This window comes from Electrophorus electricus, chromosome 21 (assembly GCF_041902795.1).
Source record: "Electrophorus electricus isolate QZ-2024a chromosome 21, ASM4190279v1, whole genome shotgun sequence".
NCBI classification, from domain to species: domain Eukaryota; kingdom Metazoa; phylum Chordata; class Actinopteri; order Gymnotiformes; family Gymnotidae; genus Electrophorus; species Electrophorus electricus.
In genome coordinates, this window is record NC_137517.1 from 10,624,130 (window position 1) to 10,642,005 (window position 17,876).

At 41.3% G+C, this 17,876-nt stretch overlaps 1 protein-coding gene across 4 annotated transcripts in view; it reads left to right on the forward strand.

The window, feature by feature from the left end:
* The window catches only part of pde8b (phosphodiesterase 8B), a 57,519-nt gene that overhangs the window by 32,594 nt on the left and 7,049 nt on the right, over positions 1–17,876 (forward strand). For all 4 annotated transcript variants that reach the window (XM_035521257.2, XM_081704046.1, XM_035521258.2 and 1 more), the window contains exons 4-17: positions 150–209; positions 338–395; positions 1,279–1,367; positions 1,525–1,603; positions 1,742–1,882; positions 2,525–2,613; positions 2,699–2,753; positions 5,107–5,158; positions 7,462–7,539; positions 10,452–10,528; positions 11,392–11,556; positions 14,154–14,211; positions 15,248–15,383; positions 15,558–15,756. In XM_035521257.2, coding sequence (XP_035377150.1) covers positions 150–209; positions 338–395; positions 1,279–1,367; positions 1,525–1,603; positions 1,742–1,882; positions 2,525–2,613; positions 2,699–2,753; positions 5,107–5,158; positions 7,462–7,539; positions 10,452–10,528; positions 11,392–11,556; positions 14,154–14,211; positions 15,248–15,383; positions 15,558–15,756 — 1,336 coding nt within the window. The remainder of the gene's footprint in view (positions 1–149; positions 210–337; positions 396–1,278; positions 1,368–1,524; positions 1,604–1,741; positions 1,883–2,524; positions 2,614–2,698; positions 2,754–5,106; positions 5,159–7,461; positions 7,540–10,451; positions 10,529–11,391; positions 11,557–14,153; positions 14,212–15,247; positions 15,384–15,557; positions 15,757–17,876) is intronic.

A 17,876-nucleotide genomic window follows, 5' to 3' on the forward strand; every position in this document is an offset into this window, starting at 1 on the left:
CAAAGAGGCACACTCCTGTCACAATGCTTGCTCTCATTTTGTTTGGACTAGTTTGGTTTTGCTGTGGTGTTTGTATTATGCTTTTGCTTTGTGTGGGGTTTTGTTCTTGTTTTGTTTTGGGTTTTTTACTGTGTTTTTGTTCTGTGCAGGTTGATCCAAGCCACCAAGCCCTCAGAACACGTTGTTATGCTAGCTGTGGTACCACAGATGTAAGAATTACCCTGCCGTCCCACGTCACTCAAATTCCAGCCCTCCAAATCTGCCTCCACCCTGTCTCTACCTCTCAGCTAACTTGTATTTTACTGAACTGTATCTTTTCTCTCTCTCTCTCTGGCAGCCCCCCAGACCAGGAGGAGACATCTGTATTGCCCCTTCTCTGTTCTGGTTTCTCCAGGGTGAGTGCTCCCCCTTAAGCGAAGTACCACAGAGCCATGATTGGTCAGGGAGTGGGGGAAAGGCAGTCAGGGATTGGCTATGCAGACGGGGGATGAGTTAAAGTGACGCAAGTGGTTAGTAAGGCACAATAGAGGACTGATCATAGGCTCTCTTATTTTCCAAGCTTGTGCAAGCTACCCGACATTGTGCTAATTAAATCTTTAACTTTCAATCTAACTGTCCAGCACCATAAATGTTCTCACATGCTATGAGACCTCAGAAAATGATAGTCATCACTAGTATAGTCACGAGTCAGCCTCCTTCATCATGTTAGCCTGATGAAGCTGTTTACTACTATCTGAGAGAGCAGCTTGTAAGGCTGGAGCTCAGCACGTAGACTGGTCTGGACAAGTGACAACTGTGTCTGAGTTCTGCAGGATATGAGAGGAAGAGGGAATGTGAGAGGTAGTGAGGATCTGATTTGATCTTGTTGGGTCTGATCTTTTGGGAGAAATTATTCTGATCTGCAGAGCCTTTTTCCAGGGATGTTACCCCGATTACATTCTGAAATGTCTCACTAGCTGCTTTATTAGCAAATAATTGTTTCCATATAGAAGAGATAAAACCGCTCTTGAAAAACTACCCAGAGAGTCTGATCTACAGAGGAACACACAGGTGGCTATGCACAACTAACTTACAGAAATTACCTGGAAATTATGTCAGAAAGGATCTTAGTTTTTTGTATTATACGTATAACTGTGAAAACCCATAACCTCCCTGCAGCTGCTGTTCCTTGATAACAGTGTAGTCTCTAACTTCTGTTCTCTCTTCCTGCACTCTCCTCCTCCATCTTTCTTCCTCTGTGTATTTTCTGACCTGTTCCCCTCTTTCTCTCTTTCTCAGAGGTTTATCGAGAACACAAGTGTGTTGGCCTGCTATAATGAGCTAATACAGCTTGAGCATGGGGAGGTCCGCTCCCAGTTCAAACTCAGGTAGTCCCCTAAACATGACCTTTTGACCTTCCCCAACGTTTGTCATTTGTAAAGAATGCAGTTTTTTTTACATACATTTCTGATTCTCTCTTTTTTGTGTGTTTGTGTGTGTGTGTGTGTGTGTGTGTGTGTGTGTGTGTGTGTGTGTGTGTTACAGAGCCTGTAACTCTATCTTCACAGCATTAGAACATTGCCAGGAAGCTGTAGAGATCACTAGTGAGGATCATGTCATACAGGTGGGCTATGGGGTCTAACCCTTCCAGATGGTCTAGCCTACCGTTTGTAGCAAACTGAGCAACACTTACTCAGTTTACTGACAACATGGAGGTTGTGTTTACCTTAAGCTTGTCTTTGTATTCATGTCTGTATTTTAGTATGTAAACCCTGCATTTGAACGTATGATGGGCTACCATAAGGGGGAGCTGATTGGTAAAGAGCTCACAGAGCTACCCAAGAGTGAAAAGAACCGTGCCGACTTGCTGGAGTCCATCAACACCTGCATCAAGAAGGGAAAGGTCAGCCTGTCGAGAAGCAACATCCAACAACAGCTAACAAGTTACAGCACACATCCACCATTGGCTAGCAAGTTACAGCACACATCCACCATTGGCTAGCAAGTTACAGCACACATCCACCAATGGCTAGCAAGTTACAGCACACATCCACCAATGGCCAGCAAGTTACAGCACACATCCACCAATGGCCAGCAAGTTACAGCACACATCCACCAATGGCTAGCAAGTTACAGCACACATCCACCAATGGCCAGCAAGTTACAGCACACATCCACCAATGGCCAGCAAGTTACAGCACACATCCACCAATGGCTAGCAAGTTACAGCACACATCCACCAATGGCTAGCAAGTTACAGCACACATCCACCAATGGCTAGCAGGTTAGAGCACACATCCACCAATGGCCAGCAAGTTACACCACACATCCAACAATGGCCAGCAAGTTACAGCACACATCCACCAGTTCCAAGTCAGTCAGCTGTTACCACCCACCAAACTCACATCTTACTTGTAGTTGCATAATATGCAGCAACGCGTAGCCACATGCACATACTATACATCAACATGCTGATGAACTTAACGAATATTTAGCACAACAATCAGTGGGTGTTTCTAACTAATACATGGGGCTGTGTGTGTAGGAATGGCAGGGGATTTATTACGCTAGGAGGAAGTCAGGAGACAGCATCCAGCAGCATGTCAAAATCACCCCTGTGATTGGCCAGGGAGGGTGAGTCACATGACTTCTGGCTTTTTGCCACCTCTGACTGTGATGTACCTGTATCTGACAGCCTAATTCCTGTCTCACCTTAAAGAAAGATCCGCCATTTTGTGGCCATCAAGCGGCCACACCACGACAGCAACAGACAGGTGAGCTTACTCAAGTTACCCGCAGGTGTGTCGGAGCAATGTCCGTCTGAAAAGCACTTGCATCTGCCATTTTCATCATGCTACCACAGGCTTTGCCTCTCACAGAACTGTAATCGATATCGAAGGATTATCACACCAGTCTGCTGTACGTGTTGATATTTTCATTTCAACTCAGCAAGCCTCTTCATAGTGTGTCAGAATGTTGGTGCTAATGTTAAAACCCAAAAATCCATTTTAGCTGCACACATATCACATTTCGCTGCCTTCTCCAAGAAAGGGGACTGCTGATGATGTCGCACACGGCTTGTGTGCATTCAGTTCTGTAAGCTTTGGCACCGGCAAGCAAGTGCAGCTGAGATGCTCTTAGCAGACTGGCAGCCTGCTGGGGGCTGATCCAGGAACTGCTCTCAGCCACCTCACAGTTTACTCTGACCTGTTCTGTGTGGATTTCTTAGCCTATTGCAGGCTGAACTTCACAGGTCATTCTGAGCTGTTCTGTGTGGGTTCTGATGGTAAGTGGAAGTACTGATCAAAGCAGACCATATAGTCAGGATCTAGGGCCTCCTTCATTTGAGTAGTTGAATCTATTTTACTCCACATCTTAACCTCATTCTATTATAGCTTTCCCTCAGTCTTTCTGTGTCTGTGTGTATCTGTTTGTGTGTGTGGGTGTGTGTGAATGTATGAAATATATTTGAGGTGATCAAAAGAATACTTTATTATGGACTTCATATTTCTAAGATTATAAACCAACATCTGTTCATTTTAAAGATTCTTCAGCTTGGTCTTTGGGACATGCGCAGCCTGAAAATCAATTTACTTTCATTACATTCCAGCCTGATATAACAGAGGCATCGTCCTAGTGAGGCTTTGAAAGCCACAGCAGTGATTAAATACCCACTGGCAGCAGTCTATTGTAAAATATCAGAGTAATTGCATCCTCTCACCCAGCTTAGCACTTTAATATTAGTGTAGCTGTTCCAGAATGTGAAACAGTGTGTTTTAATAAGGTACGCAGAAGCCATTGGCTGGAGTGATTTCCAGGGCTGCAGGTGTGCAAGTGGCCTCCTGAAACTGAAGTTTCTTCCTGTACAGCCATTTTCAGGAATTCATTTATTTGCGAAGGTCCAGTCATCATTACCTAGCAATACCTACAGAATTCATATAGGAAAAATCAACTGTTTCACCTGAAAATTTGACTGTTTGTTAGCTGTGATCTAAAATAAGAATCAAAATGTATGCAATTCAAAGGACTAAAACTTGAATTCAAATCTCAAATGTAAAAGGTAAAGAGACTATTTCACAAATGGCATTTCTTTCTTCATATATTCATATTTATTCATATTAATGCATATTTTAATATAGCTGCAAGGCTTTTTGACTTGCCCTCTGACAACAAAAACAGTTCCACCTAAAGTTGCTGTCCAGTCCAGTTGGGTCAGTGTTCACTGGTTATCTCTGATGCAGCTTGTCTAATCTGATCTCACATGATTTCACTAAACACGTTGAAATGGGAGAGTTATTGGCTGCATAATTCTATCTGGTTTGGCAAAACTGACCTTTAGGGTCTTTATTGAATAGTGAGAGGGAGCAGGGTTTGATGAGCAGTCCAGAGTCCTAGGCTTGGTGATTCTGAATTCTGATTAGTTGTGCTGAATACATCTGGATTGTGATTGGATGCTTATAGGTTTTTGATGTATATTTATTGGATGAGAGAGTGCGCAGGCTGCGACAGAAGACGGGTGCGTGCGCATGTGTGCTCTTTGTGTCTTTGATCTTTTGTGTTAAATTCAAAGGTTAGTGCTCCTCTAAACACCCAGTCCTCTCCTCCTTTCTCCCAATTCCCATAAGAAAAAAAGTAATTCAACTAGTCATTCCAATATAAAACTGCTTTGGCCGTGCATGCCAAGTTAACACGTCCAAACTTTTTGTGTGGTTATCTTTGGAACCAGTTCAGGAGAAACTGGCTCAAAAGGTGTGACGTCCTGTTGAACGTAGCGGACGGCACTTATGTTGAGCTCCTCAGGTCTGCTGTGTACAGAAGCAAGTAAATGAGAGTCCAGTGTGACTTTAGCTTTGTTTAGATTGCATTAGTTAGCTTTGAGTGTGTTCTGCCATGTTTGGTTTGGCAAAGGTTTAAGGGCTGACAATGATGGTGGGCAGCAGGGGTCAGTCCCACTGCTGGGTTTTAGCTTCATGACCATAAATTGTAGCAGTGCTTTGGTACTGCCTGTTCAGCTGAACTGTGGCTTGAGAGGTGTGTGTGTGTGGGTGTGGGTGTGTGCGTGTGTGTGTGCATTTGTGCATGTGTCTGTTTGTATTGTTTAAATCCCACCGTTGCCTGTGTTTGCAGGTCCATAAGATCAGTAGAGATGAAAGATGCTGTGGAGAAAATATACAGTCAGGTATGAACATGTCCTCCCACACACACACCCTAGCCAGTTATAGTTCACATTAATCAACATGGTCTCTGTTGTCCTCAATTGCTGTTTGTGAATTGCTGTCCAGGAATATGATGTCTGAATCTTTGTGCCTGAAATATATTCCTATTGGCATGATTTTCTGTGAACAGATGTGTTTACAAGAGTATGAACATCAACAGATGCAATGCTATACTGATTAATTCACATAAAAATGCATATAAGAAGATAAGCATCAGATGGCTCACATGCAGAATTTGCTTAGTGTGTTACCAAGTTATTGATAATTGTATTTTTAATTTGTCGATTGTATCAGATATCATCAATATCTATTGTCATGAAGGGGTCTTTCAGAAGCACATTCCAAATGAAGCATTAGGAAAGATTTCTCCGAATTACTTGCAGGTCGTGGCAAACTGAGCTTTTAACTCACACCAGAGATCACCACAGTGTCTGTTTTCACTTTGATTGTGAGTGGGAATTTTAGTAACCTGCTCATCATTTCTATTTTTTTTGGAAGCCTGCAATTACAGAACTTTAGAGTTTCCCCATTTTTGCCTCCTATTGTAACAGGAGTCATTTTTGTCTGGTAGAAGCTTTAACTGTTTATTTGTGAACACACACCAGGTTTCCATTCAAATGTTTTCCAAATGTTGTGCACACTTCTGAAAAGTCAGCGTATTAAAATAAGAATGAAGTCATGTTTCCATTCATCAGGGTTATTTGAAAAACCTTGGGATGATGTAGGATCATTGCGGGTAAAATATTCAAAGTGCATGTCAGTCTTTGCCTTGTGGTACCCGAGACTCTCAGCGGAGAGATGTAGCCCTGTATTTGCTTTTGGTAGAATATTGTTACCGTCATATTGTCTGGTGGAATGGAATCACATGACTCTTGGACCCATATGTCGTTAATTCACAAAACTCCTCTATTCCCCATTTTCCCATTTGGCTTCATCAACATTGCAGCATTTCATGCAAAATTTTAATCTTTTTTGCAATATTCAGGTGTTATTATTATTATTTCTGTCTTTTCCATTCAGATTTTTACGACACATTTTTAAAATTTACATAAAAGAGGTGGATGGAAAATGTGAAGGGCTTAATAGTTAAAGGACATGTGACTTGTAACAAGTAACACGGTGAATTGGTGATTGAGAAGTCACTATGCATGGCGTCTGCTTGTAGTTGATTGCCTAAAAGCATGAAGCCCGTTGTTCATCACTCACCCACACACACACACCTTTTTAAAAATATATTTTTTCCTTTTATTGGAGTAAACATATGACTCACATTATTGTGATGAAAATTCAATATTAGGTGCAGCCAGTTCACTGAGATTACCATTGACTGGGGTATAAAACTGAAGGAGAGGTATTGTTTTTCCATTGGCTATATGATCATATGTGAGCACTGGATATATGATCATATTATTTATATATATATATATATATATATATATATATATATATATATATATATATATATATATATATATATATATAAAATCTCCCTTTTTTATGGCATTTATCTGAAGCTTTTATCCAAAGCGACTTACAATTATGACTTAAAATTATGAGTGCAATTTGATCAATTGAGGGCTGAGGGTCTTGCTCAGGGGTCTTTATGTCATACATCTCACGTATGCCTCATTATCACCATGCATATTAAGTTCTGTAGTTTGCTATTTTGCAAATGACATTTCTCAACAGAGCCAGAGAGTATGTCTCAGTGTCTGAGTCAGACGACCTCAGTATGGTTATAAAGCACCCTGCACCAGTGAAGCAGCACTGGGTTAGAATTCGAATTCGAATGGATATTCTAGACCCTGTGTGTGAGTGATGGTGAGCAGGGGTGGTGTCCCAGTTTTAGATACAGATACAGATTTAGATCACAGTTTTTATTTGGTGTTTGGAAAAGTGAATTGTGCTGCCCCATCCTGTGTTTCCATCTGTTGCAACAGACTATGAATGCTCATGTGACACAAGAACACACCCCAACATGCACACATGAGGACAGAAATACACAGAAGAACATAGCCATGCTGTGCCACAGCTGACAGAATAACGCACCGCTTCGCACGCACATACATGTACATGCTCCTGCAAAAAGAATGCAAGAATCGCTAAATGTGCACGCACCCTCATGTGTGACTACACTGATCAATGTGACGCTGAGAATAATGAGTTTTGGTGCGGCTCTTTGTACAGGGTGTTGAAGAAGGCTTATTCAATGATGCTTGTCTTTGTGTGTGTGTGCACTCATTATCTATCCTGGATTTCTACCCAGAATGCAACTCCCTGCGTCATAAGGACCGGAGAAAAGAGTCAGCGGACGTCAGGTCAATCAGCTCACGTAGCAGTGATGGTGAGTGTATACCTGTTTGCATGTCTGTGTCCGCACACACAGGGAGGGCGAGGAAAAATTGTTAATAGCAGTGAAAATTATGTGAGAAAGTGTGTGTGTGTGTGTGTGTGTGCGTGAGTCAGGCTGCAGGCGAGGCTTTGTGTGAGTAGAGGGGGAGTTCTCAGTGACGTGGTGAGCAGTAATGACATCAGCACTCCCACTGCTTCAGTGTACTCTGACGCAAATACAGCTATTTAAAGACGTGCTTCCCCCATTATACTCTCTCTCTCTCTCTCTCTCTCTCTCTCTCTCTCTCTCTCTCTCTCTCTCTCTCTCTCTCTGTTTTTCGATTCCAATTCCAATAGTGGGATGAATGTTGAAAGTTACATTATTGCCAAAGCAAATGAATATAAATCATAAGAACAAAATGGAACAGGAAGTGAAACAGAACAGTAGAAAATATATCATTTACAAAATTGTTAACAGTCATTAAAAAACAATATTAACCATCCAAACCACTGGTGGAAGGGTCTGTCCCATACACTGAGGTCTTGCCTCTGTTCCGTTGTTCTGCACCGTTCATCTTCATTGGCTTATATTGGCTACATCTTGAAACTCTTGAAACAAATTTTCTCAAAGAGTGATTTTACAGTTGATTGATATTTGAGGTACTCTGTCAAACGTGCAGCTCTGTCTCCACCACTCCCAGGAGGCAGAGAGCAGAGTCTGTGCTGATTGGACAGCCAGCGCTGCCTATGGCAGCCAGATTCTCAGGCCATGTTATGTGCCCTTTGATGGCTGTTAGTTGCAGTTTGATTGGGTTGGCTTTTTTGCCAAAGTGTGTAATCATCCTAACCCTGACCCTTATGTCTGGTGAAGGGTTGCATGTTTCCAGAATTTTAATGCCCCTTTTTTAATATTCAGAATGTTTCTGGAATGTTATTTTATGCCTGATTAGTAAAAAGCATTTTTAAAGTCCTCATCCTTGATTATCCATGAGAGGGAGGAGACTAAAAATATGGTGTAATGTTCGATTATTTGGTTGGAGGCCAGTTTGATTTTTGCGTCGTTATCTAGGAAGTTTATCATTCTTGTTTTCAAAGTGTGCTAGAAGACCCAGGTTAGTGCTGACCCACATGCCTTTGTAACTTTGCGTCCAATTTATTGGCAATTTTGATTGAAGGAGCTATTGATTATATGTGGCAATAGCACATATTTAAAAACAAACCTGAAAGGTTTTAGAAAATCTGGCATGAATTTAGGTGAACTGTATTTTAACCGGATGATGTGAATTGTTGTGGAATCGGTACAGAGCTGCGAAATTTGCCTGAAGCAAAGAGGACCTTTTTGGAAAACTGAAGCGGCTGTGATCTCTCTCACTGCGAGATCGCTCAGATACTTTCCATCCCACGAAAAGAACACGTACAATCAGACCGCAATCACACCCGGTTAACAGTTGTTTGTTAAACACGTGATGACGATCGTTAAACGTTCTCTAAGCATGCTGTCGCTTAAAACAAACAGAATTCTCAAGTATTTTTCTTAAAGACTTAGCGGGCATAGAGCCGGAAATAGCACGGAGCTGAGCGATTACGAGATGGCTCGGGTGGAGAGCGGAAAGTGCAGCTTTCATATTCCAATTTTAACAGTTCATTTAAGTAGCCATCTGTGTCATTGGCTGGGTTTTTTTCGAGGACACTGATTTGTTTTCTCTCTTGTGCTCTTTTAGTTATTGGAAAATCGATTTAGTTTTAACTATCTTTAACTGTGGAGTTTGGCTTTTAATTTTTCAATTAAGTTCTGTTGCTCTCCATTTGTAGATGGATCTTAAATCTTTCCCTATATCTCTTTTTAATTGTTAGGTGATCATGATTTTACATTGTTCAGTTGTCCCAGAATGCAGTACTGATTTCTTTTAAATAATTAGCTTGACACCGTATCCATTTGTAATTTTTTGGTTTTATTGCATGTTTTTTGCAGCGTAGTTATGTGGTATTCTGTATTTTAGTGGGGGGGGAGGTTCTTGTTTTTTTACATCCTGACCTTTGACAAATCCTGAAGCATTTAGGCTAGTATAGTGCCTTTCCTTTCACATAATGTGTGCATGCATGCGTTACCTGCTGTAGCCTTCCCGCGGCCTGAGAGTCGTGAATGCGATCGGCGTGGAGCGAGGGCCAGAAAAAAAGAGTAAATGTTTTCTTATTGTTTCGGAAATATCACATGAAGTAAAACTAGATAAAGGCACTTTTCTGTATTTCTGTGCATTTCCAACCCAGTAACTCACAGCAACCCTTTAATTCCAATGAGAGAGCAGGTTATAAAACCTGACCCTAAACTGACATGTCTAATGATGTAATGTGATTACTTTTTCCTTTGTGACTTGAGAGAAGAAATGACTCTATTGTAACAGATTAGTATTTGGAGTAGCTACCCCAAACGCTGGTGGTATAGTAGATGGTGGATGGTAGATGTTGAACATTGATCATTAATCATTGCCCAGGTTCAATTAGGAGTCAAAGCAAAAATGATTCACACTGGTCTGGGGCAGAGCTGTGCTACCTGACTTCATATCAAACCTGTGTCCACGCAGTGAGACCCATAACTGTGCTGAACAATGCCTCTGGAAGCTAGGTGGGAGTGTCATGTAGTGGTCTTGAGTGTCAACAAAGTGAATATAACTGTGATTAAAGCTCTTTGTGAAGAAACCATTATATTTGAGAGGAATAACAGCCCCAGAAACATTGAGTGAAATTGAATGAGAAGAGAATAAAATTAATGAATTAATTAAAATAGAAATAGACGGATTTAACCAAGGGCTGTTGTGGGGAGATGATGATGATGTTGATGATGATAATGATGACTGTTATTATTATTATTATTACTAGGATATAGGTGATTAGTACATTTGAATGTATTCTTCTCTCTCACTGCAGCTCCCAGTCTGCAAACCCGGAGGTATTCGTCCATGGCACGGATACATTCCATGACAATAGAGGCTCCCATCACTAAGGTTGGTTGGTACACAAATACATACAGATGGAATTCTTACAGTGACTGACTAATATGGTAGCATGCACTACGCACGCTGGACCAGTAGCATACTATCGCCCAGTATGACTGTGTGTGTATAAAGGGTTTGTAATCAGTCATATTTTGCAGTTGTGGTTAATTAATTAATAGTAGTTATATGTGTGTGTATAATAGGGAGGTAATTGCAAACTGGTAGTTTGGGGTTTTTTTTTGTGCCTGTGTGTGTTTTAGTCTTATGAGGCAGGATATTGGGGAGTATGAATAAGTCGGTCTTCCTTGGGTCCTTTAGGAGCAGAAGTATAGAGGGATGTTTTATTTGCAGGGTGATCAGAGGCTGGTTACCGAGACTCAATCAGACACAACCTATTCTTGTCTTATTCAGACTAATGTGCCATAGGCACAGTACAAGGATCAAGATGATGATGATGATGATGGCTTGCACACAGAGAACAGTGTATGTGTGTGTATGTGTATGTGTAAGAAAGAATGCACATTCGTGTGTGTTAGTTTTACGAAATGAAAAATATTATTTATTTAAAGGTTTCTTTTTTATCCAAATTCTGATGTGTCAATGTGTTTGTGGGGTTTGGGGTTTAATCATGCTTCAGAATAAAGAACAAAAGACTCTGTAATGATGAGCAGTTAAACTTTTAACACTGTTGCCCTAGTAAATCTATTCAATGTGATTTAGTTTTAATAATGTTAAACTCGACTTGGTTTAGTCTGAATAATGTAATTAAAAAATTCAGCCCTCTCAATCCTTCTCTCTCTCTTTTTCTCTCTCTCTCTCTCTCTCTCTCTCTCTCTCTCTCTCTCTCTCTCTTTCTCTTTCTTTTGCTGTAGGTAATAAACATCATAAACGCAGCACAAGAGAATAGCCCAGTAACAGTTGCTGAGGCCTTGGAACGGGTATTGGAGATTCTGCGCACTACAGAGCTGTACTCCCCTCAGCTGGGCTCCAAGGAAGATGACCCTCATACCAACGACCTTGTGGGAGGACTGATGAGCGTGAGTGTGTGTGTGTGTGTGTGTGTGTATGTGTGTGTGTTTGTATGTCTGTGGGTCTGTGTGTTTGTATGTCTGTGGGTCTGTGTGTGTTTGTATGTCTGTGGGTCTGTGTGTGTTTGTATGTCTGTGGGTCTGTGTGTGTCCATAGGGATGATTAGGCAGTTTTCTTTTTTTTCCTAAATGTTGTGGTTTATGGTCATGTTCTGGTCAGTCTGTTGTCGGTATACTTTTCACACAGTTTTTGTTCTGATGTACACATACAATCTAGCCAAACAAACATGACTCTTGCATTCAGCATGAACCCTGTCTGAAACATCCTATTTGTTTGGTGAGTTTGAGGTGTGCACCCGTACTGCTTCTGTATTAGTTTGAACACATTCAGAAGTTCTTTTACAGCAGACGCGCACCAACACTTGCTGTTTCCCAAGGGCTGTGACTCACTGCAGTAATCCACATGTATAGAGATGAAACGTTCCCGCAGTGACAACAGTGATGGAGCTGAGCTATACAGTAACCTGCTCCATGGAAATAAAATATCTGTAAATCAACAACAAGGATCACGGTTTTCCCACATTGTTTAATTTAAAACAACTACTGTTCTAAACGTTCAAATACTAATGAAGAGTAAAAAAAAATTAATAAATGTTTAATTCTCAATGTTTGTTTTAATGCTGCTGAGTAACACTATAGCCCAGGCTAACGTTTCTGTTTTAATTATGAGTCTGGATTGTGTGACATAGCAAGAATAGAAACTGGGAGGAAACTGGTTTGCCATGCAGCAAGCAGCGAAAAAAAGAACCAAAGCCTACTTTTGCGCTTGCCACAAATATTACCGCTTCAGTACTGCATACCACACGTGCCGTGTAGAAGATGATCACACTGGTAGGAGCTGACGATGCGGAGCATCTCGGTGAAACAGGCCATCCCCCTTTTCCAACCACGCAGACGAGCCTCCAGAAAGCAGTAGCCAAAATTATTTGTAAAACCATAACTTATTTATTCAATGTAAAATATGGTTATGCACAGTTTCTGGTCATTTTCATTTCTCTCTTCATTCGATAAAAGTGCACACAGTGTGCTACGTAAAAAGATTCCACCCCTCAGCATAGGATGAGTAGCCCGTCTCCAAGGAAACATGCAGCTCATTAACAAGAGCCAGTCAGTTTGATACATTCAGCAGATCTACTTACTACTTGTTATAGCCTGCAGTAGTGTTACTCAGTTGGGACTACTGAGGAGATACTGGAGATTTAAATTTGATCATTTTGTTCTCATTTTACTAGATTTTTCATTTTGATAAATTTAGGTAAATGTATAGAGTTTTGGTCATTGTGATTTGGGGAAGTATTTTTGTTACTTTAACAGAACAATCTATTCAGTTTTATTTATTTAAAGATTACTTTAAAATGCTTTCATGTTACTATTTTTATATTTACATTTTTGGCATTTAGTAGTTGCTCTTATCCAGAGCAACTGTGTCCTAGCCAGTACAGTAGGTTAGAGTTCAAAATACTATTGTATTTCAACAGTATTCTAGCTCAGAGATAAATGCTAATGCCTAGAAGTGTGAAACAAGTATAAGCTCTATATCAGACAACAATTAGTGCAATAACAATATCAAACTATACATGCTAGAGTTTCAGTTACCGCACAGTAGTATGAATTTCATAGGTGCAGAATCAATGGTCATTTAGATATTCCACAAATAGATAAGTTTTCAGTCTGCAAGGGACTCTGGTGTCTAGACAGCCAGTGGAAGCTCATTCCACAATCTGGGAGCCAGGACCGAGAATAGTCTTGATGCGTGTCTTCCATGAGACTTGAAGCATGGTGTTTCAAGCCGAGCCGTACTTGAGGTTTGAAGTACTCGAGGTACAGATTGGGCTTTGTCCACTGTCATCATATATGGAGGGGCTGGTCTATTTTTGGTTTTGTAGGTGAGCATCAAGGTTTTAAATCTGATGCAGCAGCTACTGGAAGCTACTAGATTGAAGACTAGTCATGCTGCCGTGAACTGTATACTGTCTGAAGATCAAAGCACCTTTAAAATAATGTTGTAATATTAAACATTATGTTCATTTAATGTGTTGTATGTAAAAGTTGCATTCTTGTAAATTTTCATACTATAAAAAACATGTAGGCTCACGCAGCATTCATGGCTGCTGGGCTCAAATGCTGGAGATGTGATGAGCGTGTGAGTTTAGGTGACCTTTCCCCCAGTGAACTCTATGCATGGGTCAAAGGTCATTCTCACAGTAAAAATATCTCAAGACATGCTGCAGCTGTACAGTGCGTGAGTACGTGTGTGTGTGTGTGTGTGTGTGTGTGTGTGTGTGTGTGTGTGTGTGTGTGTGTGTGTGTGTAAAAAAACCATTAGCCAAAACCTGAAGGTTCTCACAGGGGCTTTGTTTGGAGTTTCGACTGTGGATTTTGAATTACAGACTTTGTTTTTAATTTCTTAGACACACACAAACACACATGCACAACCATTTAAGCAAGGAATTGTGTTTGAACTTGATTTTGTTTTTAAAAAATGAGTGCTCTCTCTCTATCTCTCTAAATATCTCTTTCCCTCTCCCTCTCCCACTCTCTCTTAGGATGGACTTAGACGTCTCTCTGGAAACGAGTACGTTTTCTCCAAGAGCTCCTTCCAGAGTAAGCTTAAACTCACAGACACATCAGCTGCTGCATGCATTCACAGCATCTGCCTGACAGACATTAGTGTCTTTCCCTTCTTCAGCTTGCTCAGTGACTGGAGCAGGGTGGTATTACCCCTGTTTCATGGTAGCTGGCAGTGGCAAAGGGAGATTCAAATTTACCTTCTTCCTCTCTGGTTTAGAAAGTATAATTCCTTGTGTAACTGCCCAGTGAGTGTGAGATTTGTTAGGAGAGTTTGTGTGAGTGTCCTAATTCAGAAAACATGCATTCTGCTCTGCTTTTTTTGGCTCAGAGACAAAAGTGTATGGCTATTACCCATGTCTGAAACAGCTCTCCCATTTAGCCATAGCAGTACAGTATTTAACTTGAAGGAATAAAGCATTTCATAAGCTTTTTTACTGTAGTTTTGGAATGTGACAGTCTGTTAGCATCTAGCAGTTAGCTTGATGTCACAGCAGATGAACACACTTTGCATTTCTGTAAACTTGAGCGATTGTTTGTTGTTGTTTCTGACCAGGCAATGGGATTAGTGATGTCATATTGGATTGGTGATGTCAAACCCAGAAACAAGTTCTGGCCCATTGTTTTCAAACACTGAGATTCCTTCTATTATTAGAATTCCATTGTTATATCCCATGGTGTTCTATGTACACTGGGGTTTCAGGACACATTAATGAGATAAATGTTCCTTCTTCCCTGGCTAAGAGAACAGATGTTTTGATCTGCATTCCTGATTCCAAAATGTCCTCAAAACACATTAAAGCTACATTAAACATAGTGTTTTCACCTCATACTTTCTGTATCTGTTGCACGGCTAGCAAGGTGACTGGTCTGAGAAGTGGAAGAAGCATTATCCAGTTTTTTTTACATTACGGACCTCAGTTGAACAGTCACAAGCCTTCAGCTTCTTGTTCCCTCATAACATTCTGTGTATGCAAATCTTCATTGCCAATGCTGTTCTGTCTGATTAAAGTACAGTAAGCTATGCTGTATCTGTGCTGACCTATGACCTTTGGTACTTGTAACACGGCAGATATGAGTCAGAGTCAGAGTCAGTTGGCAGTGCCGGTGCCGCTCACGGACGTGCCTGCCTCCATCGCTGAGATCTTGAATGAAGAGGAGCACTGGGACTTCAACATCCTGGAGTTGGAGGCAGCCACACACAAGAGGTGGGGAGCGAGGTGGAAGGTGGGAGAGAGAGCCAGAGGGAGATATAGAGATATATGGGTGGTCAAATTCTTTGTGCCTCCCTCTCTCTCTCTATAAAATGTCTGAGTACCGTTTGAGATCATCAGTGCAAGGCAGTATGATGTCCCTCACGCAGATGTGTGTATGTGTCTCAGGCCACTCACATTTCTGGGCCTGAAGATCTTTGCTAATTTTGGCATGTGCGAGTTCCTGAACTGCTCAGAGGCTACGCTGCGCTCCTGGCTGCAGCTGATGGAGGCTAACTACCACGCCTCCAACTCCTACCACAACTCCACCCATGCCGCCGACGTGCTCCATGCTACTGCCTACTTCCTGCGCAAGGACAAGGTCAAGGTACGACCTTTAAGCACATGCGTGTCCGCATCAGCCTTCCACATGTGAACATGTACACGCACATCCACACAAACCTAGCATTACACATGACTGACTGAATTAATGGAGTTTTGGAGGGAAAGGACTGCACTTAAAACTCCTACCTAATTGCCATTTCCCAGTTTCCCCTCTGATTTCCATGACAAGGTTTTTGCACCCAACCACTCCAGAAACTGTTGATTGGTCTTTTTTAAAGGAAGACTCCACCTCCTGGCTGCCCTGAACACCAGCCCAAGTTCTCTAAGTGTTTAACACCACCCCCATAAGAGTTTTACATTCACTCTTCAAATTATTCACTGAAGAGATTCATTTAAGGCACAGTCTTCATTTGCTAATTACATTTTAATAATTATATTAAAGTATGACTAAACCTTATATTATTGATGCTTTGTCAAGTAATGCGTTGTTCTCATGACATCTACAGTACGCATGACTGTTCTGCTCACTGGAATAAATGACAACATATTGTGGAGTGTGGAATTTTTACCAGGTCCAAAGTCGAAACATAGCCAGTGCGTTCCCACACAGAGGCCATCTGCGCAATCCATTTGCAGCATCCAGTGTGCACTGGTAACACTCTCACGCACTAACAGGAAGCTAGCCTGCAGGCTAGGCAACTTCTCATCACGAGTGTAAACCTCTGGGACTCCACAGCTTCATGAGCAGTGTGGATGGCTGTGCCTTCACTTTTCAGATGTTTACACATGATATGGAGATTTGCTATTTCCTGTATACACCCCACCCCCACCCCCGCCAGCCCTAACCATCATCCTGGAGCTTTGCATCCTGGCAGAGGCTTACATGGGCACATCCTTAGCATAGATGAGGAGGAATTCTTTTTTTTATGACAGTTTTAAATGTTTAGCAATAGGGGTTGTACAAAATGTACATACAGTACAGCTGATTCTGTATGTGTAAAGTAAAATGTACAGTAATTGTGCTACAGTGACGTTCCTGAGATCAAAGTCCCAGAAGCCAAATGAACGCATTCCTTAGTTTGTTTAATTACACTTTATTGTTTAACAGCGGCTATGGTAAACAAGATTAACCAATCAGGACCATCCATTATTTTTTCTATTTATGATCAAAACCTTTAGCCAGCTAGCTGCACTAACAATGGAAGTTCAGTCACATAAATGTAAAAAACTCAGTGACTTCTTAAGTTCTGACAAAGACGTGTATGTCATTGTATCTGCCTTTAAAGAACTGCATTTCTAATGTCTGTTAAATGCGACACAATGAGTGTCAGGAGAAAAGGAAGGCAGGCAGATTAGAGTCACGGAACAGAAAAAAAAGACGTTTAACTGAAAGTAAAACACAAACAACAGGATACAAACGACGAACACCACTCAACAATCACAAGCTTATGAGGAAAGTCTTCGAACAGCACATCCACATTGTATAGACAATGACTGCCAAACAGGTAGACAACACAAGGGTTTAAATACATGCACTAACGAGGCGGGTAAAGAGGGGCGCGTGCACCAGGTAACAGGTTGGACAAACCGTCAACTAGTACTGCTCAGTTCTGCATTGCACTTGACAATTTTAATTTTAAATGATTTTATGTAATTTTTTCTCATCTGACTACACCAATGGTGTACACACACACACACACATATACACACACATACAAAAACACACACAAACATCCGTGAGGCAGCATCTCCTGTGCTACATGTGAATCTATGTGAATGTACTAAGATTAAAGCCCAGGGCAGTGTGAGGTGTGAAGCATTCAGCATTCATGACTGCATTGTTCTCATATCTAGTAACACTAGGGGCAGATGGAAGAATAGTAAGGCTGCTATTAGCATTTCTGAAGCCTTCTGGAGCTGGTGTGCTAGACCTACTGGATATTGCATCAGATGATAGTGATGTCATGTTTGACACAGCATTTGAGTGTGTGTGTGTGTGTGTGTGTGTGTGTGTGTGTGTGTGTGTGTGTGTGTGCTTATACACTTTATGATGCTGCCAATAGAACTATAAAATCGAAGAAAGCATGCAAGCAGCTGAACTGATTCTGTTTGCACACCCACAGGACCAGAGAAAGCAGAGAATGGATCACAATGGGGTGTGAG